At 40.2% G+C, this 14,019-nt stretch overlaps 1 protein-coding gene across 1 annotated transcript; it reads left to right on the plus strand.

The window, feature by feature from the left end:
* The first annotated feature begins 3,473 nt into the window (after positions 1-3,473).
* On the plus strand, positions 3,474-13,835 carry LOC131937935 (neurogenic locus notch homolog protein 1). The gene is made up of 12 exons (XM_059295715.1): positions 3,474-3,561; positions 3,887-4,056; positions 4,204-4,359; positions 4,528-4,683; positions 4,928-5,017; positions 6,179-6,255; positions 6,490-6,649; positions 7,177-7,323; positions 7,500-7,643; positions 7,891-9,666; positions 11,220-11,447; positions 11,634-13,835. Exons 2-12 carry the CDS (start codon positions 3,921-3,923, stop codon positions 12,254-12,256), a joined length of 3,693 nt encoding a protein of 1,230 aa, XP_059151698.1. The 5' UTR covers positions 3,474-3,561; positions 3,887-3,920; the 3' UTR covers positions 12,257-13,835.
* Positions 13,836-14,019: the final 184 nt, after the last annotated feature.

The raw sequence follows: 14,019 nt of genomic DNA on the forward strand, positions 1-14,019 counted from the left end.
TCACTAGACTATGCGATGGGCTTTTGTGACGATGTTCAGAGTTCAGAAAGTGTAACATCCCCCATTTTGCAATTTTAAAAAAGAAATTGTTCATCATATTGAAACATTTGCATTTTAAAACACTTTCTTTTTTGTAAGTTGTAATGAAAATTAATTCTTATAGGGCCTAGTTATAGTAAAAAATTGGGTAAAATCTTAGTTTAGCGTCGTAAATTCGGCCAAAACTAGTAATGTGGGAGAGAGTGAATTAATGAATATGTCATTAAATATGAGTATATTTTCGTATATTTTGATAAAATATTATAGACAATTGAATAATAGATCACCATTTATGATTAAATCAATTTAAATATCCTGAAATTAATTTTTATCAACCCTGTTCGAGATAGTAAATTTGCTATTAAAAACAGCAGCCATCTTAAGAAAATGTTATTGAGAGTAGCTTCCCTTTCATTTCTATTCGTATGAAAATGTATTTAAATATGATCATCTTGTTGTATTACAAAGCATTTTTTTTTTTAAATGTGAATTTCCTAACAAACAACTTTATTAATTCTATTAGCATTGTGAGATGCAACTTGTATCCATGTATTAAATCACGTTTTTTTACTAATGTTTATTTGATCTTACTATTACTATTGAGTTTTTTCTTATTGTTTGAATGTTCACTATTTTCATATCAGGTTTTTCTTTTCATCAATTAGTAATTCTATCATAACTTATGAAATTTTTTTTTTTACTTCTCTTTACCCTAATTAAACACCAACCTCCGTCATATTTTTGTCGTCAATGTCACAACAAGTCATAATGTAAAAAATTACGCTTCACTCTGCCTTATCTAAGATCTCTAACCATAATTTTGACAGCATTAAATGTTTGTCATCATTTATATATACAGAGAGACAAAATGTATTATCCACCAGCTTCCCTCGTAATACATCATCTAAAACAATGAGCCAGTCCACCCCTTAAGTGCATGTTGTCATTATGGTCGATCGCAAGTCTCCACCTGCCAGACATATTTTGGTTATCCTTTGTTGTCAAATTGTCAATATCAAGTACCCAAGTGAGTGATATGGGGTTGTCCATAAATGATGTCACATATGATTTGCTACGGGAGTGAGTGAAGATTTGTGACGTCAACTCAGGCGGGTCCACAATTTATGACGTGTCGGTCTCATGAAAGGAGGTGAACGGGGAAAAATACCTAGGTGGTTGATGGAGAACCTCTGTAATGCTTTGTTCAATCAAAATAACGATAAATAAGCATTAGTATATGTATATCTTGCTTAAACGAATCATCACAAATGTTGCAAGCCTGCTAGTTTAAGACATTTGGCAAAACGGCCGCAACACATTATCCCCGTCAAAAAGGCTTGCCACCAAAATGCCTACCGACGAATAAGCCGCGTCTAATGCGGGGCGTTAGGAATACGGCCATTAGCATGGGCCGCGTTGGAGCACCAGTAGGCTATCGCGCTGTATAAGATGACGTAAATACTTAAATTCAACTTCGCTAAACTGCGCGAAAATTTAGTAATGTTCCATCGTTTGAGGAAATTTATTTTCTTGGACTTAAATTGAATTATCATGTTGACTGTCTGGCTCTTAATTTCCGAATATCACTTTTAATGTATCAAGATTCAGAACTATAATTTACTTTAATATAAGTGTCATCTTATAGTTTATTGTGCTTTTTATAAAGCGCAGAGCAGCTTCAAAATCGGACGCCCATCCTGTTTTCACCCAGCTTCTTTTGGAGCTTAATATGGGTAGTCTAGTTCTACACGGTGAGAGCTTAATACATTTTTAAAGGGCCGAAAGTCTCAAGACAGCAAGCTTGCTGAAATAACTACGTACGTTTAAATGGACGAGTGATAGATGTGTTAGGGGCTGTTTAATGAACACCAACTTATGTAATCAAATTAAACGTCGCAAAAGCGTCAAAAAGCCAGTGTTTGTTGTTTTTTTTTTCTATAAAATTAGCCTAACGGTCGGCGGTACCGGTACATGACGTCACGTGCGAGCGTTAACTCGTTGACGATGTGCTAAGTGGGGGAATGAAAAAGGTGGGGTTCAAGAAATGCGACTAGGCAAGCTTTTTACATTTCTTGACCCTTCTTAATAGTTCCATCGTCCCCACTGAGAAAATGGATCACCAATGAATGACGCGTCATACTTCTATAGCTGGTCTTTCTCCCACAACCATCCCCTGTTTTCACGAAAAAAAAAAAAAACCTGACCCGTCTCCAAAATCACATCGCTGAGTTCTACTCAACCTCTCCACGCCACAAATCACAATTTCTATCTGAAACAATATGTTCATATGTTTGCTCTGTAATAATTCACGCTGTCACTAATATCATAAGAGCGACGTCATTTATGTGCGATCTAATATTGATTTGATTACTGTAAATAAAGTGTTCAAAAGTTCGACCTCCCAACAATTGTTGTGGTCTTGGATGCACACTATTAAGTCTGATAAGGTCTATTAGTCATTCATGTCGACTGTATTTTAAAAAAAAAAGAAAAATTACTATACAGGGGGTCATCCATAAATGACGTCACGCTTTTTTGACGATTTTTACCCCCCCCCCCCTCCCCCACACGTCGTCACAAAAAGCCAGACCCCCCACCCCCCTAAAGTGACGTCACACCTCAGCCTACAACCCCCCTCAAAATTGCAGTTGAATTGTTTGTAAACAGCTATATTTTTCCAAAATCTTGTCTGAACTCTGTCAAAATAGAGTGTTTTAATCAATTGTTATTACAATGTATTAAAACAGTTTTCTAAAACGCAAAATTACGTCTAAAATTCGTCACACCATGTGAACACCCCTCCCCCTCATCACACAACGTCACAAAATTACGGACCCCCCTCCCCCCTACGAGTGTGACGTCATTTATGGACGACCCCCAGGCATGTATTAAAACAATACAAAGCAATCATATTAAACCACAAAATCAACACAAAAGACATGCGAATAGACAATTTATTGTTTTTGAAACATGGCCGCTGCTTCAATTTACTCATTGTTGTCTCGAACGGGGTAGTTTAAAGTTTATTCCAGGATATTTATGACTGGTTTGGTCTTGGATTGTGATTTGTTATTCAATTATCTGTTATATTATGTAAAATATGACATAAATATGACCAAATGAAAGAAATATTCATTAGTTACCTTCATCGCACATTACTAGCTACGTTGGAATTTACGACGCTAAACTAAGATTTTACCAAAAATTGATAGTTAGGCCTATTATTATATTATAGTCTTATATTACTATTAGGCCTATAATGATAGCCCTATAGTAGTATAGGCCTAATTAATTTAATTAAGTATAATGACTTAATAGAAATAGATCTACTGAACTTAATAAAATAAAGAATAATATTTTAATATTTGCAGATAAACTCAGATGACAGATAGTGATAGAGTTAGGTTAGAGGAACTACTACTAGTGAGTAGACTGTAGACCTAACTAAGCCAAGTCTTAGCTAATAGCCCCCAGTCAAGTAAAATGATGTCCATTGGGGCTGGGAATTCTGACATTTTGTAAGTAAGTGTAAAGATTGTAACACTATTTTATGTCAGGGCTGTATATTAGTCAGTATTAGTCTATTAGATGAGACCTGAATTAGTGAACAGTTGGCTTATAAGTATACAGTATACAGATTAGTAACATTATGTTTAATCTTAATTCCTGTTGTTCTTAATTTAATATTAGACTCATAACATTTACTAATTTAGCCAGCTGCTAGACCTCACTAAATATCACTGAATAAAATAATGCAAATGCTCTCTAAAATTCCTTTATTTATCATTTTTAATTTCCTCAAAAACTTTCACTTCTGTCTTTAAAAAATGTGTGCTTCATTTTTCAGTGACAAATGTGTTTTCTTGCTCTGCTATAATTAAATGATGAGTTCATCAACAACTGGTGGCAGGAATTTAAGAATGTTCAGGAGTCTTCTGTGGATTGTTCTCATACAGGCATCTTGTGTTGTTTTCTCCAGTAGCCAGGGCACAGCTTTAAATAACTCAGCAGTCAAACGTAAGAAAGAATAATTTAACAGTAGCTAAATAACACTAGTTTACCTTGGATGTGTTCCGCTTTTCCAGTGGTTATCTCCCCTTTTAAAAACCATCTTCCATTTATCTCCCCTGTTTATCACACTTTGATGATGCCATTTGTCTCCAGCTCTTACAGATTTCTGTATAGACTTCCTAGATTTGGTGCAAGTCTCCTGTGGGGACAGACTGAACCCTGCGAACTGTCTCCCAGAATCTTGGTTGTGTGACGGCTTTGCTGACTGTAGTACAGTTTTTGATGAGACCACGGCTACTTGCCAGAATGGTAGGATCTTTTTCTGACATATAAAATAGAGCATTAAGTATCGGCTAAATGTCAAATCAATCAATAAAGTCTTTCAGGGTGTATTTTTGTAGGCCACAAGTCAGTTCTATATAGATACAATAAGTATGCTTTAGTGCTGATAAATATCTTTTGATTGTAACTTTACAGCTGATCCATGTCAGCCCAATCCTTGCTTGAATCAAGGAGTGTGTTTTGGATTTTCTGTGCAGCCTAAGATATCAGTGGCCTACCCTCTGTGTTTGTGCCCACAGCCTTACACTGGACAGTGGTGTGAAGAAAATATAGCAGTCAGTGTGTCACAAGGTATATAAGTATGGCAATCAGTGTGTCTCAAGGTATGGAAGTATGTCAGTGTGTCTCAAGGAATGAAAGTATGGCAGTCAGTGTGTCACAAGGTATATAAGTATGGCATTCACTGTCAGTGTGTCACAAGGTATGAAAGTATGTCAGTCAGTGTGTCTCAAGGTATAGAGGTATGACAGTCAGTGTGTCACAATTTGTTTTGATCACCAGTAAATATATTGAACACATTTCTCTTGATCCCCAGTGAACACATCTAACTGTGTACCAAACCCTTGTGTGTATGGGGCCTGCACACCTGGAGTAGGTGCTCAGTTTGTCTGCACATGTGTACCAGGTGAGGATAGATTTTTTAAGCAAACTAGTGGTGCTGGGCTGTACAAGATTTCTATTGAACCAATACTGGTCTCTACAAGATTTCTATTGAACCAATACTGGTCTCTACAAGATTTCTATTGAACCAATACTGGTCTCTACAAGATTTCTATTGAACCAATACTGGTCTCTACAAGATTTCTATTGAACCAATACTGGTCTCTACAAGATTTCTATTGAACCAATACTGGTCTCTACAAGATTTCTATTGAACCAATACTGGTCTCTACAAGATTTCTATTGAACCAATACTGGTCTCTACAAGATTTCTATTGAACCAATACTGGTCTCTACAAGATTTCTATTGAACCAATACTGGTCTCTACAAGATTTCTATTGAACCAATACTGGTCTCTACAAGATTTCTATTGAACCAATACTGGTCTCTACAAGATTTCTATTGAACCAATACTAGTCTCTACAAGATTTCTATTGAACCAATACTGGTCTCTACAAGATTTCTATTGAACCAATACTGGTCTCTACAAGATTTCTATTGAACCAATACTGGTCTCTACAAGATTTCTATTGAACCAATACTGGTCTCTACAAAATTTCTATTGAACCAATACTGGTCTCTACAAGATTTCTATTGAACCAATACTGGGCTCTACAAGATTTCTATTGAACCAATACTGGTCTCTACAAGATTTCTATTGAACCAATACTGGTCTCTACAAGATTTCTATTGAACCAATACTGGGCTCTACAAGATTTCTATTGAACCAATACCCATGTGTTATAAATATAAATTAAAATAACAGTGTCGCAATTAGTCTAGATATTCAAGTTTCTAAAAATGAAGAGCTGCCTTTAGGTCTGCCTTAATGATGTCAAAATATGATATGCCTCTTTGGTGTAATGATATGCTGTTCCTCTATGGAGTAATTATATGCTGTGCCTCTATGGTGTAATGATATTCCTCTATGGTGTAATGATATGCTGTGCCTCTATGGTGTAATGATATGCCTCTATGGTGTAATGATATGCCTCTGTGGTGTAATGATATGCCTCCGTGGTGTAATGATATGCCTCTATGGTGTAATGATATGCCTCCGTGGTGTAATGATATGCCTCTATGGTGTAATGATATGCAATAGTCTGTACCTGTTGATTATTTTAGGCTACACAGGGATGAAGTGCGATGTTGCTGTGTCACCTTGTGTGAGTCAGCCATGTTTAAATGGTGGCACGTGTTTGGTAAGTTTCCAATTGACAGAATTATTTTCTTTTTTTAAATTACCTTCAGCCATTTTTAAAAAATAGCAACTATTTATTTTGATCTGTATATCAGTTACACATTGAGTTTTTATTTGTGTAGAGATTTTTGCTGCACTGATAATACTGATATGTATTGTTGAAATCTGTTTTTTGCTGTACTGATAATACTGATATGTATTGTTGAAATCTGTTTTTTTTGTCCTCACTGTGCAGGAGAAGGGCAGTAACTTGAGCTGCTCATGTACTGCAGGCTGGACTGGTGCTCTGTGCAATGTTGTGCTTGATGTCTGCGCTGGTGTTGTCTGTCAAAATGGTGGTCAGTGTGTCAACACAGGTGCAGTGGTCAAATGCTCGTGTCCATCTGGATATACTGGTATGTTGGACAGTAGTGTTTAAGGTTAGCTAGTGGTCAGTGTATGAGGTGTGTCAGCACAGGTGAGGTGTGTCAGCACAAGTGAGGTGTGTCAGCACAGGTGAGGTGTGTCAGCACAGGTGAGGTGTGTCAGCACAGGTGAGGTGTGTCAGCACAGGTGAGGTGTGTCAGCACAAGTGAGGTGTGTCAGCACAAGTGAGGTGTGTCAGTGCAGGTGAGGTGTGTCAGCACAGATACAGTGGTCAAATGTTGGTGTCCACCCAAGGTTTACACCCACTAGTTGTACCATGGCTCACAGCCAACTAAAAGTCTGTCAAAGTTTTTTTAATGCTCTGGCTCTTGTTGTTCTATATGAGAAATCTTTATGTCTTTGTATAAGCTAAAGGCAATGCTTCCTTTTCAACAAATTTGATTTTACTCTCCTAAAATTGTAAACAACTTTAAATTTGAGGTAAAAAAATATGAGTAACGCTGGATGTTGTTGTTTAAGCCTTATGAGATAATTTTTCCTGTTGTTGTTTTGTCAGGCATGTGGTGTGAGGGCAACATAGACGACTGTGATCCCAACCCCTGCCTGTATGGAGGGACCTGTCAGGACGGGGTCAACAGCTTCACCTGCACCTGTACCTCTGGCAGGGTGGGCATGTACTGTGAACGACAACAGCTGTGTTCAGGTTTGATACACGAAAATAAATGTCACGTCTCAGTAAAAAGAAAATTGTATGTTTGATCCACTATAGCTCATTAAAAATGTATACTGTACTAGTGCTCTGATGACACTTTAATGGGGTGATGGGGAGACTATGATTTTAGGCAACCCTTTCTTTAAAATCTTTCAAACAACTTACAGAAGATCCTTGCCTTCATTATGGAGTGTGTGTGCCAGCTGCCAGTGGGAAAGGCAACTCAACATGTGTTTGCCAGGAAGGCTACACAGGAAGTTTGTGTGAGACAGACATTGATGACTGTGTCAGCCGTCCCTGTGGAGACCACGGTCTGTTGGATTCTTTTCAATTCTTTTCTCAGTTCATTCTAGAAAAGTTTTATTTTATTTTTATTCTAGAAATATAATATATTAATTCATTATTTAAATTTTATTTCATTCTAGTAATGTTATAGTAACATTTTATCAGCAAAAATTGTGTTCAAAAATTATTTCACAGCATATAAACCATGTTAGATTTTTGTTAACACCATCATACAAGAAAACATTTTGTTAACTCCAAGTTCTGGACTTGCAGGTACCTGCAGGGATGGCGTCAATACCTACACCTGCCAGTGTAGCACTCTCTACTCTGGCAGCAACTGTGAACTGACCCTTGACCCCTGCTCCCCCAACCCCTGTGCACACGGCGGCTACTGCTGCAGACAGGGGAATCCCCTGTGCTCACCCCTGCTGTCACCTGGACAGTATGAATGTTACTGCGCAGACAGCTACACAGGCAGGAACTGCCAGGACGTGGTGCCTGCGTGCTCATCCTTCCCCTGCCAACATGGCGGCCTGTGCTCATCTAAAGACAACAGCTACATCTGCACGTGCCCGCAGGTGTACTCAGGTAAAAACTGTCAGCTGTTCAACCCTTGTGGCAGCAACCCGTGCCTGCGTGGGGGGACGTGCCAGGTCAACTCTACAGGTGCACCTGTCTGCCAGTGTCCACCTGGCTATGCTGGTGCTGTCTGCGAGACCAGCACCTGTCTCATTGACACCTGTCTCAACAATGGCACCTGTCTGTCTAAAGCTAATGGGACCTACTGCCAGTGCCCGACCAGCTTCAAAGGTCCCAGGTGTCAGTACCCCTTCCCTTGTGTCACTGAGGCCTGCTACAATGGAGGCAAGTGCCTTGATGTCAGTCCTGTCAGCTTCTTTTGTCAGTGTCAGAATGGATTTGGCGGTGCTCACTGTGAGAGTAACCTCCCCTGCAGGTCCAGCCCCTGCCTGAATGGAGGTCAGTGTGCCAACAACGGGACCAGCTACACGTGTCGCTGCAGCGCAGGGTTTGCTGGTCTCAACTGCGAGCAACTGTTGGTCTGCTCCGCCACAACCTGCCACAATGGCGGCAGCTGTGTGGAGACGCCCCCCACCTACAGGTGCACGTGTCCACTAGGCTACACTGGCGCCACCTGCGAGACATACCTGCCCTGCACCAGCAGCCCGTGTCAGCTGAACTCTGCATGTCTGAATGTAGACAACTCCAGCTACCAGTGCCTGTGTAGGGCTGGGGTCACAGGCAACCACTGCGAGACCATCCTGCCGTGTACGTCCTCTCCGTGTCTGAACAACGGGCTGTGTGTCAACACCAACAACACCTACCAGTGCCTGTGTTCTGAGAGATTTTCTGGTGCCAACTGTGAGGTTTACCTCCCTTGCTCCAGTTCGCCCTGTCTGAATGGGGGAACATGTGTGAACCAAGGTTCCCTGTACCAATGTTCCTGCCCCCAGCAGTACTATGGCAGCAGATGTCAGAGTGTACGCCCTTGCTCCAGTTCCCCTTGCTTGAATGCTGGCTCATGTACTGATGTCCTTGACACATTTACCTGTACCTGCCCCAGCGCCTACACGGGGCAGGTGTGTGAAAGCCTGCTGAGGAGCTGCTCCATGTCTCCGTGTCTGAACCAGGGGATCTGCACTGACGCAGGGACTGATGTTGTCTGTGCCTGTCCCTCGGCATTTGTAGGTCAGCTGTGTGAGATCCCAGTACCCTGTAGCAGCGCCCCCTGCCTCAACAGTGGGACATGCTACAACAAGGCGGGTCAGTATCTGTGCGTGTGTCCAGCCAACTTTGCTGGACCAGACTGTTCTACACGCCTGCCCTGTGCTGCCAGCCCGTGTGTCAATGGGACGTGTATCAACACAAACACAACACACTTGAGTTGCCACTGCTGGCCAGGTTATACAGGTGTGTTGTGTGATCAGCTGATCTCTAACTTTACCTGTAACACACAGACGTGCATCAATGGGACGTGTCAGACAGCAGGGGATGGCACCCAGTACTGCAGCTGTCAGGATGGATTCTCAGGTCAGTCTTTACCCTCACATTACTTATCTCTGTTCATTAGACCTTTACCCTCACATTACTTATCTCTGTTCATTAGACCTTTACCCTCACATTACTTATCTCTGTTCATTAGATCTTTACCCTCACATTACTTATCTCTGTTCATTAGACCTTTACCCTCACATTACTTATCTCTGTTCATTAGATCTTTACCCTCACATTACTTATCTCTGTTATATAGATCATATCTTGCTCTCACACCCAACTGGTCCCCTCAGTGATGAAATGATCCTGTATGTTTGGTCCCCTCAGTGATGAAATGATCCTGTATGTTTGGTCCCCTCAGTGATGAAATGATCCTGTATGTTTGCACCTCAGTGATGAAATGATCCTGTATGTTTGGTCTCCTCAGTGATGAAATGATCCTGTATGTTTGGTCCCCTCAGTGATGAAATGATCCTGTATGTTTGGTCCCCTCAGTGATGAAATGATCCTGTATGTTTGGTCCCCTCAGTGATGAAATGATCCTGTATGTTTGGTCTCCTCAGTGATGAAATGATCCTGTATGTTTGGTCCCCTCAGTGATTAAATGATCCTGTATGTTTGGTCCCCTCAGTGATGAAATTATCCTGTATGTTTGGTCCCCTCAGTGATGAGATGACCCTGTATGTTTGGTCCCCTCAGTGATGAAATGATCCTGTATGTTTGGTCTCCTCAGTGATGAAATGATCCTGTATGTTTGGTCTCCTCAGTGATGAAATGACCCTGTATGTTTGGTCCCCTCAGTGATGAAATGATCCTGTATGTTTGGTCTCCTCAGTGATTAAATGATCCTGTATGTTTGGTCTCCTCAGTGGTGAAATGATCCTGTATGTTTGGTATCCTCAGTGATTAAATGATCCTGTATGTTTGGTCTCCTCAGTGGTGAGATGATCCTGTATGTTTGGTCCCCTCAGTGATGAAATGATCCTGTATGTTTGGTCTCCTCAGTGATGAAATGATCCTGTATGTTTGGTCCCCTCAGTGGTGAGATGATCCTGTATGTTTGGTCTCCTCAGGGATGTCATGTGACATAGTCTCAGATTCTTGCCTGTCCGCACCTCACATTACTTATCTCTGTTCATTAGATCTTTACTCCCATATTACTTATCTCTGTTCATTAGATCTTTACCCTCACATTACTTATCTCTGTTATATAGATCATATCTTGCTCTCACACCCAACTGGTCCCCTCAGTGATGAAATGATCCTGTATGTTTGCACCTCAGTGATGAAATGATCCTGTATGTTTGGTCCCCTCAGTGATGAAATGATCCTGTATGTTTGGTCTCCTCAGTGATGAGATAACCCTGTATGTTTGGTCCCCTCAGTGATGAAATGATCCTGTATGTTTGGTCTCCTCAGTGATTAAATGATCCTGTATGTTTGGTCTCCTCAGTGGTGAAATGATCCTGTATGTTTGGTATCCTCAGTGATTAAATGATCCTGTATGTTTGGTCTCCTCAGTGGTGAGATGATCCTGTATGTTTGGTCCCCTCAGTGATGAAATGATCCTGTATGTTTGGTCTCCTCAGGGATGTCATGTGACATAGTCTCAGACTCTTGCCTGTCCGCACCTTGCCAAAACAACGGCACCTGTAGCAACGTCGGCTCATCCTTTGTTTGCACCTGTGCCAGTAACTTTACTGGAACTGTTTGTGAGACGGAACTGCCCCCATGTCACCTGCAGCCCTGTCAGAACAATGCCACCTGCTTCAACCTGGGCAGCAGCTTCACCTGTGTCTGTCTGACAGGGTATCAAGGTAAATTTGATCACCTGTCTGACAGGGTATCAAGGTAAATTTGATCACCTGTCTGACAGGGTATCATTTATTACCTGTGTCTGTTAAAACAATACAGTGCCAATACTGATGACCATAAAACCTGCCTGATTGTAGCCAGACATGTTTGATACGGTGAGTGACACCTCTCTACCTTTATGTCCCCAGGTGAGCGTTGTGACACCTTGGTTCTGCCGTGTGACAGCTCACCTTGCCTGAACCAAGGCACCTGCCAGAACAACGGTAGCCTGAACTTTGTCTGTCACTGCCCGCCCCACCACACAGGGTCTACCTGCCAAATCCCTGTCGATGTCTGCGCCAGTGGCCCCTGCAGGAACGGAGGAACCTGCACTGCACTGGATGACCCAGGCAACACCTATGGCTATGTTTGTTCGTGTGTGCCACCTTTCTCTGGGACATTCTGTGAAGCCCCAGTGAGGTCATGTGACCCGTCCCCCTGCCCCGGCCTGGGGGATTGCACCACGGATGAAATTGGTGCCTTCTGCCACTGTTACCCCGGCTATGAGGGCATCTTTTGTCAGTACCCAGCAGGGGGTCAGTGTCAGGACGCGGGGCTGCAGTGTCAGAATGGGGGCACATGTGTCCCCGCCCAGGACGGCAGCTTTACCTGTAGGTGTCGGGACGGGTTCGCTGGGACCTTCTGTGAGGGGGTCTCCGCTGTGGGTTGTGCACCCAACCCCTGTAATAGTGGGGCGTGTATCCAGTGGATCACTGGCAATGTTGAGTGTGTTTGTCCTCCAGGTTTTTCTGGTCCATTTTGTTCTCTGTAAAACTATCTTTAGCTTTACATGTAACATTCATCTCACCTTCAATGTTTAATGATCTAATCCATGTTTAATGATCTAATCCATGTTTAATGATCTAATCCATGTTTAATGATCTAATCCATGTTTAATGATCTGGTTAACTTTTAATTGTTTAGTCCACATTTTAAAAATCTACTTAATGTTTCTTTTATTACAATATTGAATTTAATCAACATTTACCTGTGTGACATCAGGTTTCTTACAAGCCACCTTTTTAGCTCCAGGTCAAATTTCTGGAAGTCTTTTGTACTAAAGCACTTCTTTACAATAACATTCCACAATTGTTAAAACCCATCTAGAACATTCCACTATTGTTACAGCCCATCTAGAACATTCCACAGTTGTTACAGCCCATCTAGAACATTCCACAACTGTTACACCCCAACATTTTACAATTGTTAAAACCCATCTAGAACACTCCACTATTGTTACAGCCCATCTAGAACATTCCACTTTTGTTACAGCCCATCTAGAACATTCCACAGTTGTTACAGCCCATCTAGAACATTCCACTTTTATAATATCACTCAGGGATCATCTCATGAGCTGCCATTTTGTGGGTGACTGAAATTTTTTCTATACTACCATACATATATAAACAACATTTGCTACCATACATATAAACATTTGCTACCATACATATAAACAACATTTGCTACCATACATATAAACAACATTTGCTACCATACATATAAACAACATTTGCTACCATACATATAAACATTTGCTACCATACATATAAACAACATTTGATACCATACATATAAACAACATTTGCTACCATACATATAAACAACATTTGCTACCATACATATAAACATTTGCTACCATACATATAAATTACATTTGCCATGATGTGCTACCATACATATAAACAACATTTGCTACCATACATATAAACATTTGCTACCATACATATAAACAACATTTGCTACCATACATATAAATTACATTTGCTACCATAAATATAAAAATTACGTTTTCCATGATTTGCTACCATACATATAAACATTTGCTACAATGCACATAAATGTCATTTATCTTCCTAATTGTGCCATGTTATTATAGTTCCTTCTAGAGTGATATTTTATTAATTGCCTTTTTTTTTCTATGGCAAAATGGTAAAATCTCAACAGCAATGTTTTTAATTGCCCGTCATTATTTCCTGAGCAAACTGGTAATCTTGGGTACAATACATTGTTTTCATTGTCATATCTATCTATGTAAAAATTTTGAGTGCAATATTATATTATTAAGAGTGCAATAATTAAAGTGCTATTTTTTGTATCTATGTAACTATGTTAAAATTATGAGTGCAAAACATTATGAGTGCAATAATATAATTAAGTGCCATTATTTTAAAAAATCATTTATTAATTTATTATTTACTGCCAGTGCCTTCCTGTTGCAATTTATAACTATATTTAAATGTTTTGTTTATAGCTGGATTTGTGTTCATCTATTTAAACATATTTTCTAAAAATATACATGTATCAAGTTATCTGCGAAATATGCCAAGATAGATGTAGGTCTACTCTATACAGATTAAAAAGCATTGTTTTGATTCCTGTTTTATCAAGTTGTATCCTATGTGTTGATTTGTCAGACTAAACTTGTTACCAAATTTTCTACTGGTCATCTGCTGGTCACTGCTTGTAACTCTTCAAATGAGGAAACAAAAACAGTCCACACAGTTGGTCCAATATGATACTAGGCGCTGTTTAATA

This window comes from Physella acuta, unplaced genomic scaffold (genome assembly GCF_028476545.2).
Source record: "Physella acuta isolate Inbredline_101_S28 unplaced genomic scaffold, ASM2847654v3 ptg000225l, whole genome shotgun sequence".
Taxonomy (NCBI): domain Eukaryota; kingdom Metazoa; phylum Mollusca; class Gastropoda; family Physidae; genus Physella; species Physella acuta.

Coding starts and splice junctions, on each gene's coding strand:
- LOC131937935 (XM_059295715.1), top strand. CDS start 3,921: ATGATGAGTTCATCAACAACTGGTGGCAGGAATTTAAGAATGTTCAGG. Junction 4,684..4,927: donor AGCAGTCAGTGTGTCACAAG/GTATATAAGTAT, acceptor CTTGATCCCCAG/TGAACACATCTAACTGTGTA. Junction 6,256..6,489: donor TAAATGGTGGCACGTGTTTG/GTAAGTTTCCAA, acceptor CTCACTGTGCAG/GAGAAGGGCAGTAACTTGAG.